This window comes from Triturus cristatus, chromosome 1_2 (genome assembly GCF_964204655.1).
Source record: "Triturus cristatus chromosome 1_2, aTriCri1.1, whole genome shotgun sequence".
NCBI classification, from domain to species: domain Eukaryota; kingdom Metazoa; phylum Chordata; class Amphibia; order Caudata; family Salamandridae; genus Triturus; species Triturus cristatus.
The window spans coordinates 96,861,623-96,885,762 of record NC_140580.1 but is presented as its reverse complement, the minus strand read 5'-3'; the positions used below and the strand labels follow the sequence as shown (position 1 = coordinate 96,885,762).

General features: G+C 45.3%; 1 protein-coding gene across 2 annotated transcripts in view; it reads left to right on the top strand.

The window, feature by feature from the left end:
* The window catches only part of INPP5F (inositol polyphosphate-5-phosphatase F), a 943,021-nt gene that overhangs the window by 834,677 nt on the left and 84,204 nt on the right, over nt 1–24,140 (top strand). For both annotated transcript variants that reach the window (XM_085602832.1, XM_085602840.1), the window contains exon 18: nt 8,766–8,839. In XM_085602832.1, the coding sequence (XP_085458958.1) occupies nt 8,766–8,839 (74 nt within the window). The remainder of the gene's footprint in view (nt 1–8,765; nt 8,840–24,140) is intronic.

Sequence of the window (24,140 nt, the reverse complement as noted above, 5' to 3'; positions counted from 1 at the left end):
TCGTTTGACCGCCGTGCGTAGGTCTTGGTGGATCAACAATAAATCCGAACCCATGGCACCAATCTTAGTTTCCAATGGATCACTTGACTGGGTGATGGCAGCCATTAATGCCAAATTGTCTGGGATAGCGTGGGTCTGCCCTGCCGGTTCTGCCGCCTGGGTGCTGCCTCCTGTATACCGGTCCATCGTACACTGTTTGGTGCCTTTTATTTTGTCAATAGTCATGTTTACTGGAAGCAAGGGGCCTTCTGGGACAGGGCTCTCCTCGGCTGTCTCCTGGGCGGGACATGACCAGGCCTGCAGTCGACTATTTCCAATGAAGGCAAATGGCCGCAGCAATGTTGGGAGGGGGGGTCCTGCCTGGTTCCACTCGGGACCTGTTCTGTTCTTAGAGGCTGGGGGGGAGGCAAATCACTCACAAGCCGCACCGAGGCCTGGCCCGCCCGCCTCTGTAAGCTTACACCTCCCCTCCCCCCAAAGGGTGCCACAGTCACAATTCTCGTTGGGCCAGTAAGTATTGCTTGGGGTGTTCAGGATTGGGCCTCCGCTCACAATCTTGCCACTGCTCTCCAGCCTCCAATGCCAATCATGAGCACCTTCGCGGGCCTCTCACTGCGCTATGCCTCCAGTATGCCTCCATGGTAGGCAAGACGCTCCTGAGTGACCCCTTCTTGTTACCGCCTCATGCAGTACGCTAGTTCGCCATTCAGTGTGCCGCCTCCCTCAACACAGGCGTGGCCGCGAGCTGCCCGGGCCCATCACGCCTCTTCCTGCGGATATCTGCGCCGGCTCAGTGCGTCCTGCCCCGGCCCCCGGCAACCACCATCTATAGCCGCACCTCGCCAGCCACCTACCTGGGCAGATCCGCGCCAGGGTGCCTCCGCTCTCGTCGGCAGGTCCGCAAGTCCGTCTAGGTCGCAGATCCTCACCGAGAGAGGAAGGGTGGAGGGGCAATTCAGCCGCAGCGCGGGCCCCGAATCGATTGCACGGCCTCCGCTGCCTCCAGCATCTAACACACCCACTCGATGGCCGTAGTCCCCAGGCACCGCCACAGGTGCTTGTAGAATCCCTCCTTCAGGGGAGCAAAATTCAGGCCGATGTAACAAGATAGTTAATAGGCTATCTTTACAGGCTACAGGAGCTCACCTATGTCGCTTCTGCCATGATGGACTGGTAGGCCACTCCCCCTGACAGGAACATTTTGCTTGTGTACAGGCTAAGACGCATGCTATATATTGGTCAGGCTTCACAGGAATTATCCCAACTTTTCTGGTGTCAGTCTTGGATGTAGTCAAGCCGTGCAGTCTTTTTTCCACCATGCATAGCAATTTCATTTTTACATTTTTGGAAATGAGTTGTCAGACTACAGATAGCCAGACTTTAGCATTTAATTCACTCCCAGTAATTCTAATTCCAATGCTAGAAAATGTAACATCAGTAATAGAAAGTCGGAGAGAGGGAAATAGAAAAGAGATCAGCAGTAAAATGATCCTATAAAAGAAGAATCAACTTTAAATTAGGCTGCAGTGATTAAGGAGAATATGATATGAGTTTTATGCTGTCATTATTCAACACACACTTGCACTTCTCTGCAGGAAACTTCATCTGTTTTTGTAATGAACTTAACTTTAATACTGAACTCTTCATTATCCAGAATTTACCTCGCCTCTAGTTAAAAGAACAAAATGCAAGCAATTACTTACTATTTGTGGTTGTCTATTCTAGTATCCCACTAGTTACCAAAACAGAAATGAGCAACAACAACAAAATCTTTAACTGTATGCCACTCGTTACCATTTTCTTAATAAAATAAAATACAAACAAAATGAAAGTTGGATTTTCTGAGTCACTTCTGACTTTCCCTAAATCCACCAGAAAATATTGGGTTAATAGTTTCTAATAGATACTTCTAATCGGAGATTCCTCACACTTAAAGATTTTGTCAGTAATTTTGGCCTTCCTTCATTTGCCTGGCCAACCCTCGTTGTTTGTCATCGGTTGTGAAGTGTTTTATTTTTAATTTTTAAAGAACTCACATGTTTCCCTCTGTGACCATTATCATGCCTCAGTGGTACCTTAACTTGGTCTTGATGTTCACTCTATTTGAGCAAATGCTCAGCTTTTTGTTGAGGTTGCAGACCATTAAGATTCTTTTTAGGTTTCACCTGCACAGCGCTTGCGTTGTGCTTGTGAAATCTATTGTTTTTAATATAAATCTTAAAAATGGGTTACTTCCTGACCCCTCACTTTCCTTGCCTTTTATTGGTACATGTGCTTGCTACTTACTTTTCCTCCATTTCTATTGGCTGGAGCATTTTTTTCTCCATTTACCAATGCTTGTTTCTGGTCTGCTTCTCTTATCAGTTTCCCGTTCCCAAAATACTGTTAATATCCGCTTTGGTGGAACTATTGTTTCATAAAGTTTTGATTCTTTCTGCTTTTTCGTCTTGCATCAGATTTATATACCAAAACGTATCACCTGTAGAGATTGAGTGATTTGTCCAGAATACCAGGATGTTGAGCCGAGACTCTAACTGGGATCGCCAGCTCTCGAGTCAGCAGCTCTGGCCGCTGCGCCACATCCTCTCTACTTCCGTGATACTTATCAGGGAGCTCTTTCCTTCGTCCCGGACGGTTGATAAAACAGCTTATTATTCATCACGTAGGCAAAACCGATGCATTCCCAATGCCTTTTCTATTTGTGATTACTTCTGCGCGCCATGTCAGCTAGCTACAGGGACTGCCAGTACAGCCACCATATGACAACTACTCTGCCAATTTGTGCTTTGGACTCCTATGCACTGAAAGTGGCATCAACCTTTCATGTGCAGCAGCCCATCACGGTTCCTACTTTTGTTCTGCCACATCCCTCCAAGGAGGTGAGGCTTCATCTGTTGGATACAAACAGCGCCCTTAGTTTTTACATAGACCGTACTTAGAAATACCAGATGGACAAGCTGTTTGTTGGATTTGCCAGTTGGATTTGTGTATACTGCTAGAAGAGCACAAGCTGGATTTTCTGTTTGTTGCGGAAACCTGGATAAGAGAGGACTCTGGACCCAAGCCATCTTTAGCTGTCCTACAGGGTTACGTTATTCATACAGTGAATCACAGTAACAGAGCAGGAGGAGGAGTGTTGCCAATAAATAAGGAGACTCTTAGTTGTTCTCCTTGGAATACACAGAGATGCTGGAACATTGACCATGTCTCTCAATAAGTAGCACGTGCTCTGTAAAACCCTATTGAACAATAGACCGCCAGGACTTGCAAATAATTTTGTCAGTTTGCATCATGAAACACTTTTGGACGCCTACCTTAAGTCAAATGTTCTTATTATATTAGGGGACCTTATACCTACATTTGACAATATTAAGGATTCTAATGCCCTTGAACTGGTAAACATCTTCTCGGATTTTGAACTTTTACAACATGTTCTAGTACCCACACCTAAGCCAGAGCACGTTCTGTATCATATTTATGTAAAAGCAAATCAAGTAGTAATTTATTTGTTTTGGAAGTCCCTTGGTCTGATCAGAAGGCTATATTTTTCCATACATTAGTCAGAAAAGTTAAACACCACAATCTCTAGGAACTTAGGTAGAAACATATTTTACAGAGTCTGGTTCAGGTTGGACAGTGGAAAACTAAAAACACATCTTGCCTCACTGTCTCTCAAGTTCAGTTTGATAATTACATTGGTGAAGCCATCAACCAGTTTCATGACTGGATTTCTAATGCCGTGGATGAGATACTCCCCTTAAAAATCGGCATTTCACATCAGAAAACTCAATCTGCTGCATGGTACTCCCAAAATTGTGAAAACTTAGAAAGGACTTGCAGGCTTATGTACGCAGAAAAGGAGCCTTATAAAAGAAAAGAGCTTAAGATATTCAAAGAATTAATTAAAGCAACTCTATTTTTATAAAAGTATAATCTTATCAGCCATAAACTCCACTAAAGAACTCTTTTCGGTTTATAATTCCTTCAAGTAAAATCTCTTTGTATTGTCTGAGTTTTTTCAAAACAAAATTACCGTTCTTTCCTCCTTCAGACTTGTCGCAACCACAGAGAAGCTTCCACTCCCAACTTCTCCTCCTTTAGCCTCCTGATCGGAATTTATTCCTTTAACTGAGAATGTTGTAGAGGCCAAAATAAAAACTAATAAATCAGGATCATCTCTAGATCCCTGTCCGACCATTGTCTTTCAAGCTTTTGACCTCAACTTTTGCCCCTATTCCATTCACTAACAAATGGTTTGGTACTATCATTCTGTAAAACTGCATTCGTTTCCCCCTTATTGAAAAAGGATACTTTAGATCCTAACATTTTATGTCATTTTCGCCCCATTTCCCTTCTCCTTTCTTCACTAAGATTCTGGAAGTCTGGGTAAATGCACAGCTAGCATCGTTTGTTGCAGAGAATAACATTCTCAATAAATTTCAATCAGGTATCAGGCCTTCATTTAGTACAGAAACTGTGCTTATGGCTGCTGCAGATGATATAGATATGATCTTGGAAGATGGGCACTCTGCTGCTCTCAGCTTTTCTTGATTTGTCAGCGGCTTTTGATACTGTCCCTCACATGGTTGTGTTGAAGAGACTGAAGGAAATTGGTATTCAAGGCAGTGTCTTTCAGTGGTTTAAGTCCTTCTTGATAGGTTGAATACACGCTGTCCAAATGGCATAATGCTGTTCTACTTTTAACAATCAGGTCTGCGTAGTCCCTCAGGGCTCCTCCCTTAGCCCTACCTTTTTAATATTTATATGACTCCTTTTGCTGATTGCTTCCTTTGGTTTTCAGCTTTATAGCTATGCTGATGATGGTTTATCATTCGTATGGAGGGTCATCTCAGCCACCAACAAGACTGGTTCAAACAAAGTCTTGTAGAGGTAGCTAGTAGGAGGAATGCACATTTTCTGCACCGAAATTCTGGCGAAACAGAAGTATTCGTGTTTGTCCATCAATCTTGCTGGTCCTCTTCTTGGTGGCCTCGGCTAATAAGAGCTTGCCCATCCCCGTCAACTACAGCTCGCAATTTGGGGGTTATATTTCACCATAAATTGTCATTTGCACCTCACATAAGAAAACCCATGAATAGCTGCTTCATGATTATGGAACAGGCGAAAAAGATTGTACTGCAGATCCCCTAACAGTCCAGACAGTTGTTAATTCAGGCACTAATCATCAGATTGGACAACTGCAATTCATTGTATCTAAGGCTTCCGGTCTATTTGATTCGTAAATTGCAGTTAGTCCAGAACGCGGCTGTTAGGTTGATAATTGGGATTTGGAAATTTGATAACATTTCAGCATATAGAAGGAAATTACACTTGCTCCAGGTTCGGATGTCGGTTCAAGGACCTCTATATGTAACACAAAACCTATTAACTTAAACATGCTAATTATATCTCCTATAGGTTTAAAACACATATTCCTTCAAGAATACTTCAATCCTCTAAAGCAGATCTGGTGACCGTACATAAGTTTAGATGGGCAAGAATGGATGGACGGGCCCTCTCTGTAGCTACAGCACAAGCATGGAATAAGCTGCCTAATGAACTTTGTTCCGAATACAATATTTTAAAGTTTTGTAAGACCCTGAAAACTTTCCAATTGAATGAACTGTAATTCTTTCTGCCATGTAATTTCTGTCACCCTAACACCCGACCACTAGGTCTATAATGTCTAATTACCTAATATCAGCGCCAGTACACCTTTGAGTATTTGCACGCTTAATAAAGTGACTAAATAAATAAAAAATAAAATACATAAAAATAGCAAAAAAGGAAGGGCTGTTCAAAAACATACCCTGTCTAGATGGCTCGTCCTTTGCATGAAATTGTGTAATGCCCTGGTGAAGGAGCCTCCTGAGGTCCGTTGAGCCAGTTCCACCAGTCCTATGTCCCCCACCACAGCATGGATGAGAGGAATTTTCTTGTTGGACATCTGCCGCGCTGTTACATGAACATTTAGCCACACCAGCATCAGGGTTTACGGTCTCAACGCTAAAGTCCGCAAGGGAGACCATTTTGCCTGCTTGCTTCTTCAGGACTTCCTGGTTTACCACAACTCAAACCCTCCACCTTTTGGGAGGTACTACTTTGAAATCTTTTCACAAGATGATGAATTTGCCATTAGAAGTATTCATCAAAAGAACAGATTTCTCTGGAGGAAACTCTATTTAACGTTTGAAGTTAGCATCACTCTCCTTCGTGCCTGATCTGTGGAGTGGATGTTTATGGTTCTAAAAATATCCCAAGCTGGATTTTTGCATGCTGTCATGCTTTCAGCCCAGTGCTTAAATTGAGCCGTGGTTTCTGGTGCTTAATAATCAATACAGGTGACACATTCATTTACGGGGAGATTAAGTGATTTGCCCAGAATCACAGGATGTTGAGCCAATGCCGAGACTTGCACCGGGTTTCCCGGCTCCGAAGTCTGCAGCTCTGGCCATTACTCCACATCCTCTTTCCACTTTCAGGTTTAGATGTTTGTTCTGTTTTAGGTGGTGCTAACAGGAGAAATTGGCTGGTGCAAGCTGCCTCCTGACGAGAGCCCCAGAGCCCTTGAGCTTATTATTTTACAAATTAAGCACTGTTTCAGCCTGGTTTGGTCGATCCACATCTGGGGGCATGGAAGAGTTACTAAAGAATGCTAAAGTTGACGTACAAGGATGGCGCCTACATTTGATGGTGCCACCTATCGGCGCAGGTGCACTTGCTTAAAAAATTCCATATCTAGTCTATCACCTGAGGGAATTCAAAAGGTTAGTAATTTGTGGTTAGAATATCCACCAGAAATAGCATTACTGTACTTGTTCCTCTAGTCCTGGCAGTCAACTTGGCCCACTTTCCATCATTAATGTGACTTTGTTTTCTGTTTGCCAAATAAAAATAAGAAGGTTATTCAAAATTACCTTCCGAACAGTGTGTTTCATGTTTTTATACATGTACTTTTTTGTCAGCAGAGGTCCATTAAGTTGTGTTCGTTTTCCACAAACCACCTGAAATAATGAGATAAACAATAAACAAGCAACCACGCACACAAAAACATTCTTCCATTTGAGAAGGCTGTAAGAAACACCTCTTTCGTCTCGGGTGGATTCATCCGTATTTTTCACTGAAGGGAATGCTCATGAAAGCTCAGTTACACAGACAAAACGTGCACGATCCTTAAATCACCTGATTAAAACTAAAGATTCCAAACTTGAAACACCATAGCACTCTGTGATGGTCTGTGCTTTTCTGCAATCAGACATGAAACTGACCGTGAAACTGCAGTTGACAAATAGTTTGCCTTATAGTGACCCTCCTTTACATTTAGTTACCCTTCCTTTCCTTTCCCTTTGAATTAGCTTTAGTGTTCTCCAGAGCCAGCCTTCCCAGGAATTGTATCAAATACTTTCACATCCACACCAAAACTTGTCTTCTCCATGAAATCTTTCACTGAGTGTGATGTTTCCCTGCATGCACAACATTCCTTTTGTCTGACGGATTAGGAACTTAGAATGTCTGGCAACAGTAGTCGAGGTGGCATTCTCAATACTGGAAAGACAGATTCATACTGACCCCCCTTGTATTTTTATTTTACCTTGCATAGAAATCAACCATGTGTGTTATGTTTCTTAGGGTTGACAAGTAGATTGTTAGACTCCGATATATGCTGTGCTGGATGCTTCCCATGGGCTCACCTCCTAATGATCGGATGCCAGATATGATTTATTATAATGATTCAGAGAATGCCTGTTTTAAATAGTTCGATAGAAACTTTGGATCAAGGGATATTTGATAGAATTTTGAACCTATGTTAACGATATACTAACAGTGATTTGTGTGCCCCAAATGCCATTCCGTATCACTAATGAAGTGTTATTATCTTTACCTCGTGTGCTTCTATGTTATTTTTTTTATTTTTTTTACATGAGTCCATTCACAACGTTGTTTGGTCATTTTGTGATGTCATTGGCCATTCTTTATTGATACTGATTTTGTTTGTTTCTATATCTTTTTCAAATATGAATAAAGGTTTGAAAAATGTTCTCTGTTCATGTGGAAGTTGTCTGTTTATCTTGATTCGTTTTCATAGTCTTCATAAGAATAGGCCTAAATAAAATAACATTTTTTAAAAAAAACATTGCTAGGTTAGACATTGTTTAATCAAATTGAAGTGTTTGGTTCCCTTTCGCAGACTAGGGAGAATATCAGTGAAAATATGGAAGGCGTAATCCGATGCGTTATCTAACAATTTATTTATTAACATAGGATGCATCATTGCAAAGAGAAAAGTTACCCTGAAACGGGGCAGTAAATCATACTAGAAACTGCAAGACTGGGTAATGGGAATGGAAATTTACGTTACAAAGGGAAAAATGGTCTACGAGGGCAGGGGATGCCCCATAAATACGAGAAAGTATGTGGAGGGTGGACGATGGGGTCTTGAATAGACAAAGATTTTGGAGAGGAAGCAATTCAGTGAATGAGGGGTGAAACAGAATGCCCTGACAACATCGAGGAAACAGGAAGGCATCTGCTCTCAGGCCCTGGAATCTGTTAGATGCATACACCTATAAGTGGATGGGGGAAGACATGAGGGAGAAAGTGTGCAAAACCAGCAGTGGCAGCTCAGTTTGGGATTTTTGGCCCATCAATTTATGTTACTTGAAAATCAACAAAATGCTTATAAAAAAAAAAGGGATTATGCAGGGCACGCCAACTGAAGAACTATTCATGCAGGTAATTTACTATGATCTTTCTTTATCTTTCAGCTATGATGACGAAGTTGACAAAGTTAATCAGTATCAGAGGCTGAATTTAGAAGATCTGGAGAAAATTGAAATAGGTAAGTGAGTTACTCTATGAATATATTCATTATTTCTCCAGTATTGGATCTTTCATAGATTCAAATGTTTGAATCATTCCCCGTCATCAAAGTGGGAGTCCCACGGTTCCATAATAAAGCAGTATGTATCACGAGCATAGCCTATAATGGCAATGAAAATGTCAGTTTAATAGCCTATCTATGTCTGTTTTTAAAAAGGACCAAACTTGAACTATAACCAATCAGGGGACAGCACCCTCTAGAACACTCCAAACAGAGGCTGAGTCCCTCAGATTTTCTACTGCACGTCGTGTGAAGGGAGTCTCCCTGAGCCCTGCTCAGTTTCTTCAGCTATTACTTCTTTTTGGATCATCCAAGATTATACTTCATGTTTCATTTCTCTGACCGTGGCACTATGTCAGTTAGCAGAAAACAAGGTAATGGGCTGCAAAATATGTCTAACCTTTTCCTCAAAAACTCTCACACTCAGAGAGATGAGGCTATTATTGGGAACACAGAAACTTAAATCTGTCACTTCTGATGAGGACAGTGAGGATTCCTTCATCTCATAGGAGAGGTCAAAGGGAGAGGTCGCACCAAGGGTCTCCAGAGGGCGGGCAGCATAGCCATAAAAAAGACTTACCATGAGTCTTGATAAAGCACATCTCACACAGAGAGAGAGAGAGACGATTGAAAAACACTTTCTCAGAGGCAGACCCTACAACTCCCTCTTCAGCCCTGACATTGCATCAGGGAAATCCTCATATCCTGACAATGAGGTATGAATGGCAAAACTGCTTTCGAAATCATTGTTAACAACCATGTCTACTATTACTGCCTCACCAATAATGGCCTTGTCTACAATAGCCTCATCTACGACGGTCGTCTACGATGGCCTCATCTATGACTGTTGTCTATGACAGCCTCATCTACGACAGTCATCTATGACAGCCTCGTCTACGACGGTCGTCTACGACAGCCTTGTCTACGATGGTCATCTATGATGGTCATCTACGGCGGTCTCGTCTAAGATGGACGTCTACGACTGCCTCATGTACGATGGTCATCGACGACAGCCTCCTCTACGATGGCTGTCTACAACAGCCTTATCTATGATGCCTGTCTACAACAGCCTTATCTACAACGGTCATTGACGACAGCCTCGTCTATGACGGTTGCCTACGACGGTCATTTAGGCTCGCTTCATCTATGATGGTCGTCTACAACGGTCGTCTACGACAGCCTCGTCTGTGACTGTTGTCATCGACAGTTGTCAACGATGGTCATCGACGACCGCCTCATCTACAGTGGCCGTCTACAACAGCCTTAACTATGATGGCCGTCTACAACAGCTTCATCTACGATGGTCGTCGACGATAGCCTCATATACGATGGCCGTCTATGACAGCCCCATCTACGATAGTCGTCTACGACAGCCTCATCTATGATGGCCTCATGTATGATGGTCTCACCTACAAATGGCCTCATCTGCGATGGCCTCATGTACAATGGCATCGTCTAGGACAGCCTCATCTACGCAGTCGTCGACGACAGCCTCATCTACAACGGTTATCTATGACGGTCGTCTATGACAGCCTTATCAATGATGGCCTCATCAACGAAGGGCCTCATCTACAATGGCCTCATCTACGATGGCATCGTCTATGATGGCATCGTCTATGGTGGTCGTCTACAACACCCTCATCTATGATGGTTTCTATGATGGTCATCTAGGACGACGGCCTAGCCTGCGATAACCTCGCCTACAATAACCAAGTCTACGACGGCCTAGTCTTCGATGACATCGTCTACGATGGCCTTGTCTACGGTGGCTTCATCTATGACTGCATCCTCTACAATGGCCTCATCTACGATGAAGGCCTCGTCAACGACAAAAATTGTCAACGTCAGCCTAGTCGTCTACGTCCACCTAGTTGACTACGATATCGATGACAATACAAATGACAAAAGCACCATAGTCATCAACAAGAACAAAAGACACATAATCCAGAATAACTTAATGTCACACATTAAGGGGACTAATAGGAGTATGTCTACAACAAAAATTGTGAACGTCAGCCTAGTCGTCTACGTCCACCTAGTTGACTACGATATCGATGACAATACAAATGACAAAAGCACCATAGTCATCAACAAGAACAAAAGACACATAATCCAGAATAACTTGATGTCACACATTAAGGGGACTAATAGGAGTATGTCTACAACAGTCAGCAATATGTGGAGCAATTTCAACACTTCGCACTACCTCCAACCTCAGAGCTTGGGTAAGATCTATGTACCTCTAGAACTAGACCTATAGGGCATGTTAAAGGATACTAACACTTTCCCGAGGCTGCAAGGTCACATCGTGCCCGATATGTCTGCATCCTCCAATGGTCCTGCCACAGAAAGAGTGATCCCAGTGTCAAAAATTACCTTTCTTCCCGGGAACGAGCTGTTCACATTTGGTGATGATGGAGAGAAGGCCCACAACAGCTGGATTCCTCACCAGATGATAGTTTCCAGACCCTTCAGGAATTCCAACTTCCAAAAGCAAATAAGCAATGGTTTGTTCTCTTTCTGATTTTAAATAGAAAAACTGTGAGACCTATTCCAATTGTTGATTTATCCGGGAGAAATTGCAATAATGGAAAACCCTGTCACTCATAGCCCTGCCTAACCAGGAAGGAGACATTCTGAACTATGCCCAGTGCTACTGTAGGGCTGCCAATTCACTGGCAGTATGGGACAGGTATAACCACGAGATGTAGTCAGACATTGCCAAATACATAGAATTTCTGCCAGAAGGCAGAAAGGGCAGAAACAAAAAAGATTCTGCAGGGGTCGAAACGCCCTCATCAGTAAACATAGCTTCAATAGGTATCCCACAAATGGCAGGGTCAGTGGTCCTTACATGCCAAGGTTGGTTCAAGGCCACTGCATTTAGAGCCTGAGGTGCAAATATATCTAATAATTGTACCGTACCATGTCGATGCTCTGTTTGGCAAGCAGGTTGACGACGCCTTGCAGGCAGTCAAGGCTGACTCTGACGGATCTTTTGACACATTCAATTTCAAAAGAATCACCCTTTAGAGGGACCTTTGAAAGAGATACTTAACTTTATCAAGGAGGATACCAAAGGTATCAGACCTAGCAACGCTATCAGTAGCCCTAAGGCTAGCTTGCCTACAGTTCCAAAATGTTGTCATCTATGGTGGAAAATAGTTTCAGACCAATAAATCCTGGATCTCAAAACTTATGGTCAGATATTAGAGTTCACCAAGGTTCTGCCCACCCCTCCACCACAACAAGGGTGCCCTCTTATCTGCATCTGCTTCGGAAGGGAGTACTAGCTACGCTAACCAAAGGTTCCATAGAGAAAGGATTACATTTTCAGCAAAGAACAGGCTTCTATTCTCGTTTTTTTCTTCATGGACACGAAAACAAAGGATTGGCGATCCCCATAGAACTCCGGAAATTAAACAAGTATTTCAGAAACCAATACTATTACGTCGTCACCCTCTCTAACACTACATGACAGCTCTGAATTTACAGGATTCACGCTTCCACATTTCCTCCCACGCATCAAAGTTCTCCCATTTGGCTTCAGATCAACTTCATGCATTTTTACCTACTGCATAGGCCTGTGGCATTTTTTCAGGACGGAGGGTCATCAGGTATTCCCCTACCTCGCCAACTGGTTGATATGAGTACCAATGGCATTCTAATTGGCTGCGGCCACAAAAGCTTGCCTAAAGTTGTTTCACAAACTAGGTCTCCTTGTGAATTATCAAAGATCATCAACTCATCCATCCAGGAGGATTCTGTTCTAGGCTGCAACACTAGATACTGTCCAAGACAAAGACGTTCTATCCAAAGACAAACAACCTGTACTCTAGGAACTGGCTCTCAAACTGAAAAAAACCCTAAAAGAACAGTGCGTAGCTCTGGACATCATGTCCTCAGCGATCAATATGATCCCTCTTGCTCACCTGAACATTAGACTCTTACAGAAACAGCTACAAAAATAATAGATTCAAACAAAAGAATCGTCTAAGGGCCTGGTGATCTTTACATATGTATGACGAAACCTCTAGCCTGGTGGTCCCAGACCTCCCACCTATCAGAGGACCTCACACTCTTACCTTAAATACATCACTTCGTAATGACTATCGATGCCTCCCTGGTGAGCTGGGGTGGTCATCTACAGAACCTACAAATTCAAGGAAAGTGGTCTTTGCTCTAAAAGAGCATGCATATCAATCATCTGGAGCTAAAATCCATCTAACTCAGTCTCCAAGCTTTCCTGCCAATGATAGCAGAGTCTCTGGTATTAATTTGCCTGGGCAATACCACCAGCATGCAATGAAGCAGCCTCCCCGAATAGAAGTTAGATTGGTCGGCGCCAAATATGATCTTTTTCGGGGGCACACTGGCTCTAGATTTCTTTGCAACAAACAAAACCTGCAAATGTCAATTCTATGCAAGTTGTCATCCACATCCAGGATCGTGAAGGAATACCTTTCGACGCATGGTCCAGGATCTATGCTTAACTTTTTCCCTGATACCTTTAATACCAAAGGTTCTCAACAACAGGAAAGTGGAGTGGGGTCCTCCCATCCTGATAGCACTCAGGTGGCCCATGCAGCATTGGCTCACTGAGTTTCTCCTGCTATCGGAATACAACTACATTCACCTATCAACATCCATAAACTTTTGACGATGAACTAAGGCCAGGTCCTTCATCCTGACCCGACTTCTCTCCTCTTATCCATATGGCGCCTAAATTCCATGAATTCGGAGATCTCAATGTTCCTCAGGACATTCTCTCCAAGTCAAGGCGGAAGCCACGATAAAGACATGTAAACTGTAATGGAAACATTTCTGCCTATGGCCTCAGAAATGAAACCTACATCCTCTATTAGCATAATCTGGCAGATAACTACCCTATCTCCCCTCTTCAGCTCAGTTATAGTTGGTACATGTGTCTGTTAAGGTATGGCTTGCAGCAATATCAAAATTTCGATGCTCATCACATTATCTCTCTTTCCTCTCTTGCAGACTCGTTAAACAGTTCATGACATCATTTTTCTGAGTTTTTTCCTCCAGTATGGGCTCCTCAAATGTAAGGTTGCCTTGTTACTAGCGCTCAACTCCAACCAGGAGGGTAGAGGAGATACAGGCTTTCTCAACGCAAGAACCTCTTGAGCCTCCGCAATTTAGTTCTTCTCAAAACCAATCCAATGATTTATTCCCAAGGTTCCTTCAGATTTTGCCTCAATTAACCTATATTTCAGACATTTTTCCAGAATCCAACACCACCAGCTGAGAAGTCTATTCATACGCTATGATATGATATTTAAAATTCTACTTACATCGCGCTGAAAAATTCATGAGAACTGACCAACTGCTGGACACTCGTAAGGGTTCTCAAGTCACGATGGCAACCATTGCTCGATGAATTTCAGCTGCAATCCAGTTCTGCCACTCAAAGGCTGGCAAGCCCTTCACAATGAAAACCAGAGTGCACTCAACTAGGGCAGTTTCCACCTCAACTACTTTGTTTGCGGAAGTGCCTCTGGAGAAGATATGTTGTGCTGCGACTTGGAAGAGTGTGCATAAAATTCACACAGCATTATTACCTGGAATCGGCACAGTGATGCAGCAGTTGAACAGGTTTTACTACACCACTTATTTCAATAAGGGGCCTCTTTTGGTTCCATGTGTGTGCTTATGTATTTATGCACATTTTAATGTATGATATTAATATATATTTATATATGTATTAAATTGCATATGAATGTTATGTATATATTTTCACCCACCATCCGCTATTTGAGCTAATACTATAAGATATAAAAATGCAGTAACTGCTTGCTATTCTGATTCTAGCATGTGAATCTATGAAAGAGTCAATACTGGAGAAGGAAATAAGGTACTTACCAGTAACTGCAGGTCTCCAGGATTGGTATCTTTCATAGATACACATGCGACCCACCCTCCTACCTGAAGAGGCTCTCCTTATAGTTCGGGATTATTTATTCCCACTTGTGCTTGAAAATCCGAGGTACTCGGCCTCTGTTGGGAGTATTCTAGAGAGTGGTGTCGCTTGATTTGTTCAAGTTTGGTCCTTTTAAAAAAAGGGCATAGATAGGTTATTAAACTGACTTTTTCATTGCCATTATAGGCTTGATAGTGATACATACTGCTCTATTATGGTACGGTGGGACTCCCACTTTGACGACAGGGAATGGTTCTAGCATGTGAATCTATGAAAGATACCAATAACGGAGAACTACACTTACAGGTAAGTAACTTATTTTCTTCTGGCACACCACTACTGCTCAATAATTAAATGATTAGAAGTGGAGTTGGATAGAACAGATTAACATTTTGAATATTTGTGAAAATGTGAGTTTGTTAGCTTATGGGTGAAAGGATTAAATTAAATAAGACACCATTGTTGTGTGTTGTTTCAACTTTTACTTGTAAGCCATGGGTATTATTGGCAGTTCTTCAGGGACATTAAAGAAATATTGCAACGCTTTGGTAAATAAATAATTGCCATACTACTTTCACCTGCTACAATTGGCCTAAGCCCCCCTCATATTTTAGTGATATTGTGTTTGCTTTGCTCTTGTTCTAATAGATACTTCATCAGTCAGATTCCTCACCTTATGAATTTCCTTCAAGTGCAAGACTTGATCCAGCAACCTTTTCACCTTTAATAGTTCTCCAGCATTGTCAGGTGGCATTACGTGGTCTTAGCTGCAACTCTACAAGCCCTGGTTGTGATGGCATTGCAGTATATAAGGCACAGACTTGCATTCTGATTTCAGTTCTCGTTTTTTCTGCCCCTCATCAACATAGGTCCAGAGGTCTTCTTGGTGCTTTACCAACAAAATTCCTCAACTTTTGACAGCAACCAAGTTAAATGTCTCCTAGGATTAATGGATTCAAACCCATTCACAGAAGGCATAAGTAGATGTTGTTGTGTAATATACATAGCATGTGGGGTTTGTGTATGTGATCAGAACACAACCCCTCGGCTTGCAACTCTTCTTTGATAATGCACCTAAGGGTAATCAGAGTTCGAGGCCAAGCGAGTTTTGCCAAGACCCGCAGTGAAATGCAAAACATTTCCCATTCCCCTTCAGCTAATTCATTTGACAAGGGATAATCTCCCGAAAGGTCTTCCCACAAAACTTCAAAGCAACGAGAAATCCTCTTCTTCCTCGAGTACATGGTCCTGCTCCCAGGACCATTCAGAATCCCAACTCTGGGCTCTTCCTTGTATTTGGAGCAGATTCCAACTGTTAAAAAAGGTGAACCCAAGACAGTAAGACCTACTTTATACAAAAGATACGATTTTGATTATTAATAAGCCAGTTAGGGATACAAAGCTCAGCTCTTCTTACAGGTCCATAACCTTCCTCAAAATTGACACTAAACTGTTCACTAAGTTTTGTCTCTAGACTTGAAACAGTCTTGCAAGATCTAATCCATGAGGCGAGGACCATTGTGGTTTCATAAGACAAAGTCAGTTGCGTGATACCATAAGACGTGAAGTTCACCTGGTTGAAAATGTCTATAAGAAACAATCACCGACCCTGCTAGTTTCTCTTGGCTCAGACCAGACCTTTAACTGGGTGAACAGGGCATCCTGTCCTTGGTTCTACAGCAAAGGGAATTCAGCCACCAGTATATAGATATGACAGTAGGAAATTACTGACATCACATAGCAAGGATCATGCTGAATGATGACCTCTTCCAACCGTTCAGGCTTCAGAGAGGCATTATTCAGTAATGCCTATTATTTCCATAAGGGTTTGCTCTCAGCATTGAGTCTTATGCATGCCATATTATTCTATCCTCAGTTATGCAGGGAACACTATTTGGCACAGAGGAATATACAATTTAGACAATGTACTCCTCACTCTAGAAAGAACTGATATCTCGCTACCAGAGGTAATTCAACCATTAGGTCAATTTGAGATGGTGGTAGGTTATAGAAACAATGTGGATACATCAAAGGCCCCAGCCATCTGGAGTAGTGCAAATCCTGGAAAAAAGATATCTCATTAAATGGGCACAAATATACATTAATACCTTGGAATTAAAATTATACCACATTTAACTGATATATACAGGGTTAATGTTTCTTAACCCTGTATATATCAGTTAAATGTGGTATAATTTGGTATAATTTTAAGTCTACTGGAGAAATGTAGGAGAGAGATTGCAAAGTGGTTGCCTCTTTTTGTTTCCTGGTCAGGAAGAACCAGTGCAGTAAAAAAATTAGCGTACTGCCTAGGTTTCTGTATTTATTCTAAGATGCGCAGATCCAGGTGAAGAATAGCAACAGTTGCAGAAGCTTTTGTCGAGATTCATATGATACAACTCCCAGCCTAGAATTCCACTGGGACTGCAGAAGATGTGACTCAAAGGTAGAGGAGCATTGCCAAACTTTTAAAGGTCTAATTTCCAGTATTTATGCAATAATTATGGACTCATTACATACCCCCTTCTCTAGATACACATGTTAACTTTGGAGAAAAATTGAACAAACAGATTGTGCCATGAAAATGGGAGACCTTAAGGAAAGATATACGCAAAAGCTTGCGTTTGTTACAAACCGCAAGACACACTATAAAAGTCGCTGTGGTTTACACTACACTTCTGTTCGGCTTCACCATAAGTACCACACCTCCAGTCAGGAAAGTTGGAGGGGGTCTGGCGGGGGGATACTTTACCTGTATGGTGGGTTTACCCCCTGATTATCATCTCTTTAGGAACATGTAGCAAAGGGTGTATGTTAGAAATTGGGTTCCTGGTTGGCAGAGGTATGCACCCTGTCCAAGCAGGAACCACAGTCCTAGTCAGGGTAAGTCAAAACACACTCTAAACTATTCTGTGCTCACCTTCTGGTAGCATGGCACAGAGCAGTCAGGCTTAACTTAAAAAGCAATGTGTAAAGTTTTTGTGCAACACTTCAAACAGTAGCACAGTGAAAACACCACTAAAAGACTCCACACCAGGTTAGAAAATAGAGCTTAATTGTATAAATGAAACAATAACAAAATGACAAAAATCCAAATAGAATGAACTGTAAAATAGCACTTATAAGCCTTAAGCACCTATTTGGGATATCTGGTCGCGTTGGACCATGGTAAAGTCAAAGGTGCTGGCTGACCACGATGGAGCGCAGGCCAGATACAGAGACCTACTTCAGACCGCTAATCAAAAGTACCTTTATGCTGGTTGTGTCAATGTCGAGGAAGATGCAGGGTGCAGCTGAGACAATGTGTCAGTTCCGATTCCACAACAAAAGGAGATGCATCGGTTTTCTCCATGCAAAGTGGGCAATGCATCGGTTCTAAGGGTGATGCGCTTGTCCCGAATGTGATGCACCGGTTTCGCTCCTGTAGCAGAGGATGCATTGGTTCTGAGGGCAATACACTGCTTTCGAAGGCAATGTGCCAGTCTATTCCACGCAACGAAGAGGATGCACTGTTTCCAATGCACACAAAGGTGAAGATGTGCCAGTTCCAATGAGGATGCATGGTTTGGTTAAAGAAGTAACTAAGGCCTCCAAGGCTTCCAAGGGTCCAGGACTGGAGTTGCACCACTTGGTAGGGCAGACTCACAGATAGAAGAGTCCAGGTGCAGATACAGGTAAGATGGAAGACTTATGTCCCTGAGACTTAAAATCAGGATGCAAGTCAGCAAGGACTTGGAGTCACTTTGGGTTCAAGTGTTGCAGGTCCAGTGCTTCTCACCCAGGCAGGGGAACAGCAGGCAGGAGGGCAGCACAGCAAGACAGCAGTTTAGCAGGGTGGCTGCCTTTCAAAAGCACAGCAGTTCTTTTTCCTGGTGGAATCCTCACAGGTCCAGAAGTGTACTGAAGTGGTGGTGTCAGAGGTCCAGTACTTATACCCAGTTGTGCTTATGTAGTGAGGGCGACTTCAAAGAAAGCTTTTTCAACTACTCAGAGACAGGCAGCAGGCACAAAATGGCTAAAGTAAGAAAATGCCAACTTTCTAAAAGTGGCATTTATCAAAACTGCAGTTTCGAATCCGACTTGTGAGGCCAGAGAGCCCACTCTTTAAAAGTCTATCTCTTCACAATTAGGAATTGCACTTAAAATATGTAATAAGGTAGTCCCAATGGTATTGTATGGTAAAGATAGGCCCTACAGTAGTGACAAACAAATTTAGGAGTTTCTCACTACCAGGGCATGTAAAACTTAAATGTACATGTCCTGCCTTTTAGATACATTGTACCTTGCCCTCTGGGTTACACAGGGCCTACCTTAGGGGTGACTTGCATGTATAGAAAGGGATGGTTTAGGCCTGGCAAGAGGTTTATCTTGCCAGGTCGAAATGGCAGTGTAAACTGCCCAGACATGCTTTGCAGTGGCAGGCCTGAGACGTGGTTAGAGGGCTTCATAAGTGGGTGGCACAATGAGTGCTGCAGGCCCACTAGCAGCATTTAATTTACAAGCCCTGGGCACATGTAGTGCAGTCTACTAGGGACTTATAAGTAAATTAAATATGCCAGTTGGGGATGAGCCAATATTACAATGTTTAGGGGAGAGAGTACAAGCACTTGAGCACTGGTTAACAGTGATCTGAAAGAGACACGTTAGTGATAGATTCCTTACCTTAGAACATCCCCAGGCGTGAGACTGGATCCGGAAAGCTTTCGTCAGCAGTACACCTGCGTGTCGATAGGCGTCGTTGTACGGCTCCGCGTGCGTCGCTGGCGTCGTATTCGCCGAGATGACATCACTGGAGCTACTTAGATGCGCCCACTTGCGCTGACGTCAGTTCTTTCTTTTTCCACGCCAGCAAGCGCAGATCCGGAGAGAGCGGTACCCCGTCACTTGTATTTGTTTGTTATAATTTGTAAGTAAACTTACCCCTGGTGCACAGGGATGCCCAGTTTCATGCTTTGCAGGGCCTGTCCGCGCACAATATCGCTGATGGACCCGCACCGTGAGTGTCTCTTGTGCCTGAGGCATGACCACGACACAGAGTTGTGCCCCCACTGCCGGGCCATGGCCCCGAAAACTTTGCGGGAGCGGTCCCGAAAGTGGCTGGAGGCCTGGGAGTCGGCCCCACGTTGTTCCCGGTCCCGTGGGAGGTCAAGAGGCCGGTCGCAGAGCAAGCACCATTATTCAAAGTCTTCGCACTCGGAGTCAGGTAAGGCGAGGCACAAGAAGTCGAAGAAGCGTTGCTGCTCTTCGTCCTCCCCTCGCCGGTCGAGACACGGCTGACGGGGCAGGTGACACCACCCCTGCGGCTCCAACGGAGCCTGAGCAGTTACCGTTGGCTTACCCACCTTTCCCGGGTCCATCGGTGACTCTGGCCGAATTGCAAGAGTTTGTGTCTGCAATAGCACGTATCTTCGGCCCGTGTGGCCCCGTCAGCACGCCTTTGGGCACCGCAGGCCCCACTGTTCCGCATTCCTTGACGTTGCCGGCTCTGGCCCCGACGTTGTCGACGCCCAGAGGCCTCCATGACTCCGGCTGTGGCTCCCCGTTTTTGCCGGTGGACCCCGTACGGCCCCCGCCGACGTCGACGATGCCGGCGGCGGCCGACTTCTTTTCTGACGTCAACACGCTGCCGGAGGGATGTCTCCCGACGCCGATCCCGACGGGAAACTTTTACCCTTTTATTCACCCACGTCCTCATCCACTTGTGGAGGAAGGGGAGGACTGGGAGGGGTTTGAAGACCCTCTTGCAGCACAGTGCGAGTCTGTCCCCAACTGGGATGAGGAGGTGGAGGCCGGTGGCCCGGATTACACTCCGGCGCCTGGTTCACCATCCCCTTCAGCTACTATGGAGGAGAGTGGTACCTTTTCCACGGTGCTACGTAGGGCGGCCGAGGCTCTTGGCCTCGAGCTCCCTACTGTGGCTGTCAGGACCAACCTACTGACTGAAGTGCTTCGGCCAGCCTCTTCGTCTACAGAACCGTTGTTGCCGTTTAATGATGCACTTGCTGATGTGCTTCTGGGCACCTGGTCCTGGCCCAACACAGGGGCCCCTGTGGACAAGGGCGTAGGCCGACGCCATCGCCCGGCCCCGGGTGACCCTGCCTTCCTCACCCAACACCCTACACCTGAGAGTTTGGTGGTTCAGGCCTCGACGTCTCCGAGTGCGTTTCCTTCTGCTCCACCAGACAAGGAATCCAAGAAGCTGGAGCAGTTTGGCAAGAAGATTTATTCTTCCGCAAGTTCTGGACTCCGGTCTGTGAACACTGCCTGTCTCTTGGGCCGCTATTCCCATTCTGTATGGGATGCGGTTGAACAAGTGCTACCTCAGTGTCTGCAGGTGGCCCGGGCAGTCCTCTCCCAAGCTCTCATGGAGGGGAGAGACTCTGCCACATTCACTATACGTTGTGGTCTTGATACCGCAGATTCGCTGGGTAGGGCGATTTCCACAAAGTTGGCGCTCCGTCGTCATGCCTGGTTGAGGACGGCTGGTTTTTCGGCAGATGTCCAGAATACTTTGATGGACATGCCCTTCGATGGCACTTGCTTCTTTGGTGATAAGGTGTATTCCACATTGGAGCGTTTCAAGGACTCTCGGGCCACGGCCAAGTCCTTAGGCCTTTCGGCTACACGTACTCCTTCCGCTTCTAACTTTAGTTCCTTTCGAAGCTCCGGAAGGGGCGTACAAACCCGTTCATTTCAGAACAAGCCTGCGCAGCAACAGTCCCAGAGCAGCCGTGGACGTGAGGCTCACAGAGGCGGTTCACGGGGCCAGCGTGCGGGTCAGTCCACCAACACTCCCGCTGCCAGTGCCTCCACACCTTCCTAGTCTGGTGTTTCAGACCCACCAGACGCCAGTAGGCGGCAGGATTCGTCATCACCTCCCCCACTGGCGCACCATTACATCAGACAGGTGGGTTTGGGAGATTGTTCGACAGGGCTACCCCCTCTCCTTCGAGTCTACCCCCCCCAGCCATGCCACCGCAGTTCCACCGCATGTCAGGGGATCATTTGGCACTTCTCCAGCAGGAAGTTACGGTCCTCTTGGCCAAGGGAACTATGAACCATTGAGCGTGTTCCGACGCCAGAAGTAGGTCGTGGTTGTTACTACCACTACTTCTTGGGTCCAAAGAAGGACAAGGGTCTACGTCCCATCTTGACCTTCGGAGCGTAAATCGCTTCCTCCGGAAGGAGAAGTTCAAAATGCTCACTCTGGCTCAGGGCTTGTCTGCTCTCGACCCACAAGACTGGATGGTGGCACAGGACCTGCAGGACGCTTATTTTCATATTCCCGTCCTGCCGGGCCATCGGCGATACCTGCGATTCACGGTGGGCCAGGAGCATTTTCAGTTCACCGTGCTCCCCTTTGGCCTTACCAGTGCCCCTCGCGTGTTCAGAAAAGGGATGGCGGTGGTCGCAGCTCATCTGCGCAGATCAGGGATTTCAGTCTTCCCCTATCTCTACGACTGGTTGTTCAAGACGGGCTCGCCCCACACAGTCGTCTCCCACCTCCAGACTACAGCCGATCCCTCCTGCATTTGCTGGGGTTTTCCATCAACGTGTCGAAGTCGCACCTGATCCCCTCCCAGAAGCTTCTCTTCATTGGAGCGGTTCTGGAAACGGCACAGTTTTGGGTTTATCCTCCCGAACAGCGAGTCCAGGACATTCGGGCTATGATTCCAATCTTTCATCCCTTGTCCTGGGTTTCGGTCAAGACGACCTTGTGGCTGCTGGATCTCATGGGCTCCTGCATCCTGCTGACCAACCATGCCAGGTGGCACATGCGGGCTCTGCAGTGGGGCCTGAAGTTCCAGTGGGCGCAGCATCAGGGGAACCTATACGACTGCGTCCAGCTCTCGGAGCGCACTGCACAACAATTGCAGTGGTGGCTCATGAATCAGCATTGAGTCAGCGGCAGATCCCTCTCCCTTCCCCAACCAGAGCACACAGTGGTGACGGATGCGTCCCTCCTGGGATGGGGCGGTCACATGGGAGAGGCGGAGATCAGAGGCCTCTGGTCTCCGGCGGAGTCCTGGCTCCATATCAACTTTCTGGAGCTTTGGGCTATCCTTCTTGCACTGAAGGCATTCCTTCCCTATGTCAGGGGGAAGGTAGTGCAGGTGTTCACGGACAACGCCACCGCCATGTGGTATTGCAACGAACAGGGCAGGGTGGGGTCGTGGACCCTATGTCCCTATGTCAGGAGGCTCTACACCTCTGGACATGGCTGGAACTTCACAGCATTTCCTTGGCGGTTCAACACCTAGAGGACGAACTCAGCCGCCGGTGTCGATGGATCACGAATGGCGTCTTCACTCGGAGGTGGCGCTAGGTCTCTTTCAACAGTGGGGAGAGCCTTGGTTAGAACTATTCGCCACAGAAAAGAACGCGCAATGTCCGCAGTTGCACGTTGGAATTTCCAAGGCCGCACTCGCTTGGCGACGCTTTTCGTTGCGAGTGGAGCTGCGGTCTATTTTCCGCTTTTCCGCCTATACCTCTTCTACCCAGAGTGCTGAAGAAAATCAGGCATGACTGGGCCCAAGTCATCCTTGTGGCTCCGGACTGGGCTCAAAGAGTTTGGTATCCCGAGCTACTCAGTATGAGCCTGGATCCCCCGATCCGACTGCCTCTGCGGAAGAATCTTCTGTCGCAGCAGCAGGGGACGGTTCTCCACCCGAACCTGTCCAGCCTCCACCTACATGCGTGGAGATTGAGCAGCGACAGCTGATTCCATTTGACTTGCCTCCCGAAGTCTGTGATGTCATTCTGGCAGCCAGGCGTCCCTCCACTAAATCGGTATATGCCTGCAGGTGGAACAAATTTGTGCCATGGTGCACAACCAAGACTGTGGACCCCCTTTCTGTCCCTCTTTCTCAGGTCCTTTTGTTCCTTCTTTCTCTGGCCCGGTAGGGCTCTGCTCTGGGCACTATCAAGGGCTACCTGTCGGCCATTTCAGCCTTTCTGAGGCTTCCAGATCAGCCTTCTCTTTTCAAGTCCCCTGTTGTACAGAGATTTTTAAAAGGCATTATGCATATGTTCCCTCCTGTTCCTTTCATAATGCGTCAGTGGGACTTGAATCTTGTTTTGACTTATCGCATGTGCGCTCCCTTTGAGCCGCTTCACAATTGTCCTTTACGTCTTTTGACTTTGAAAACTGCCTTCCTGGTGGCTATCACCCCTGCCAGGAGAGTGAGTGAGCTTCAGGCTCTTTCTTGTAAGCCTCCTTTCTGTCGGTTCATCCGGACAAGGTTGTGCTTCATACTCGTCCTTCCTTCCTTGCCAAAGGTTGTCACTGCCTTCCACATCGGGCAGACTATCACCTTG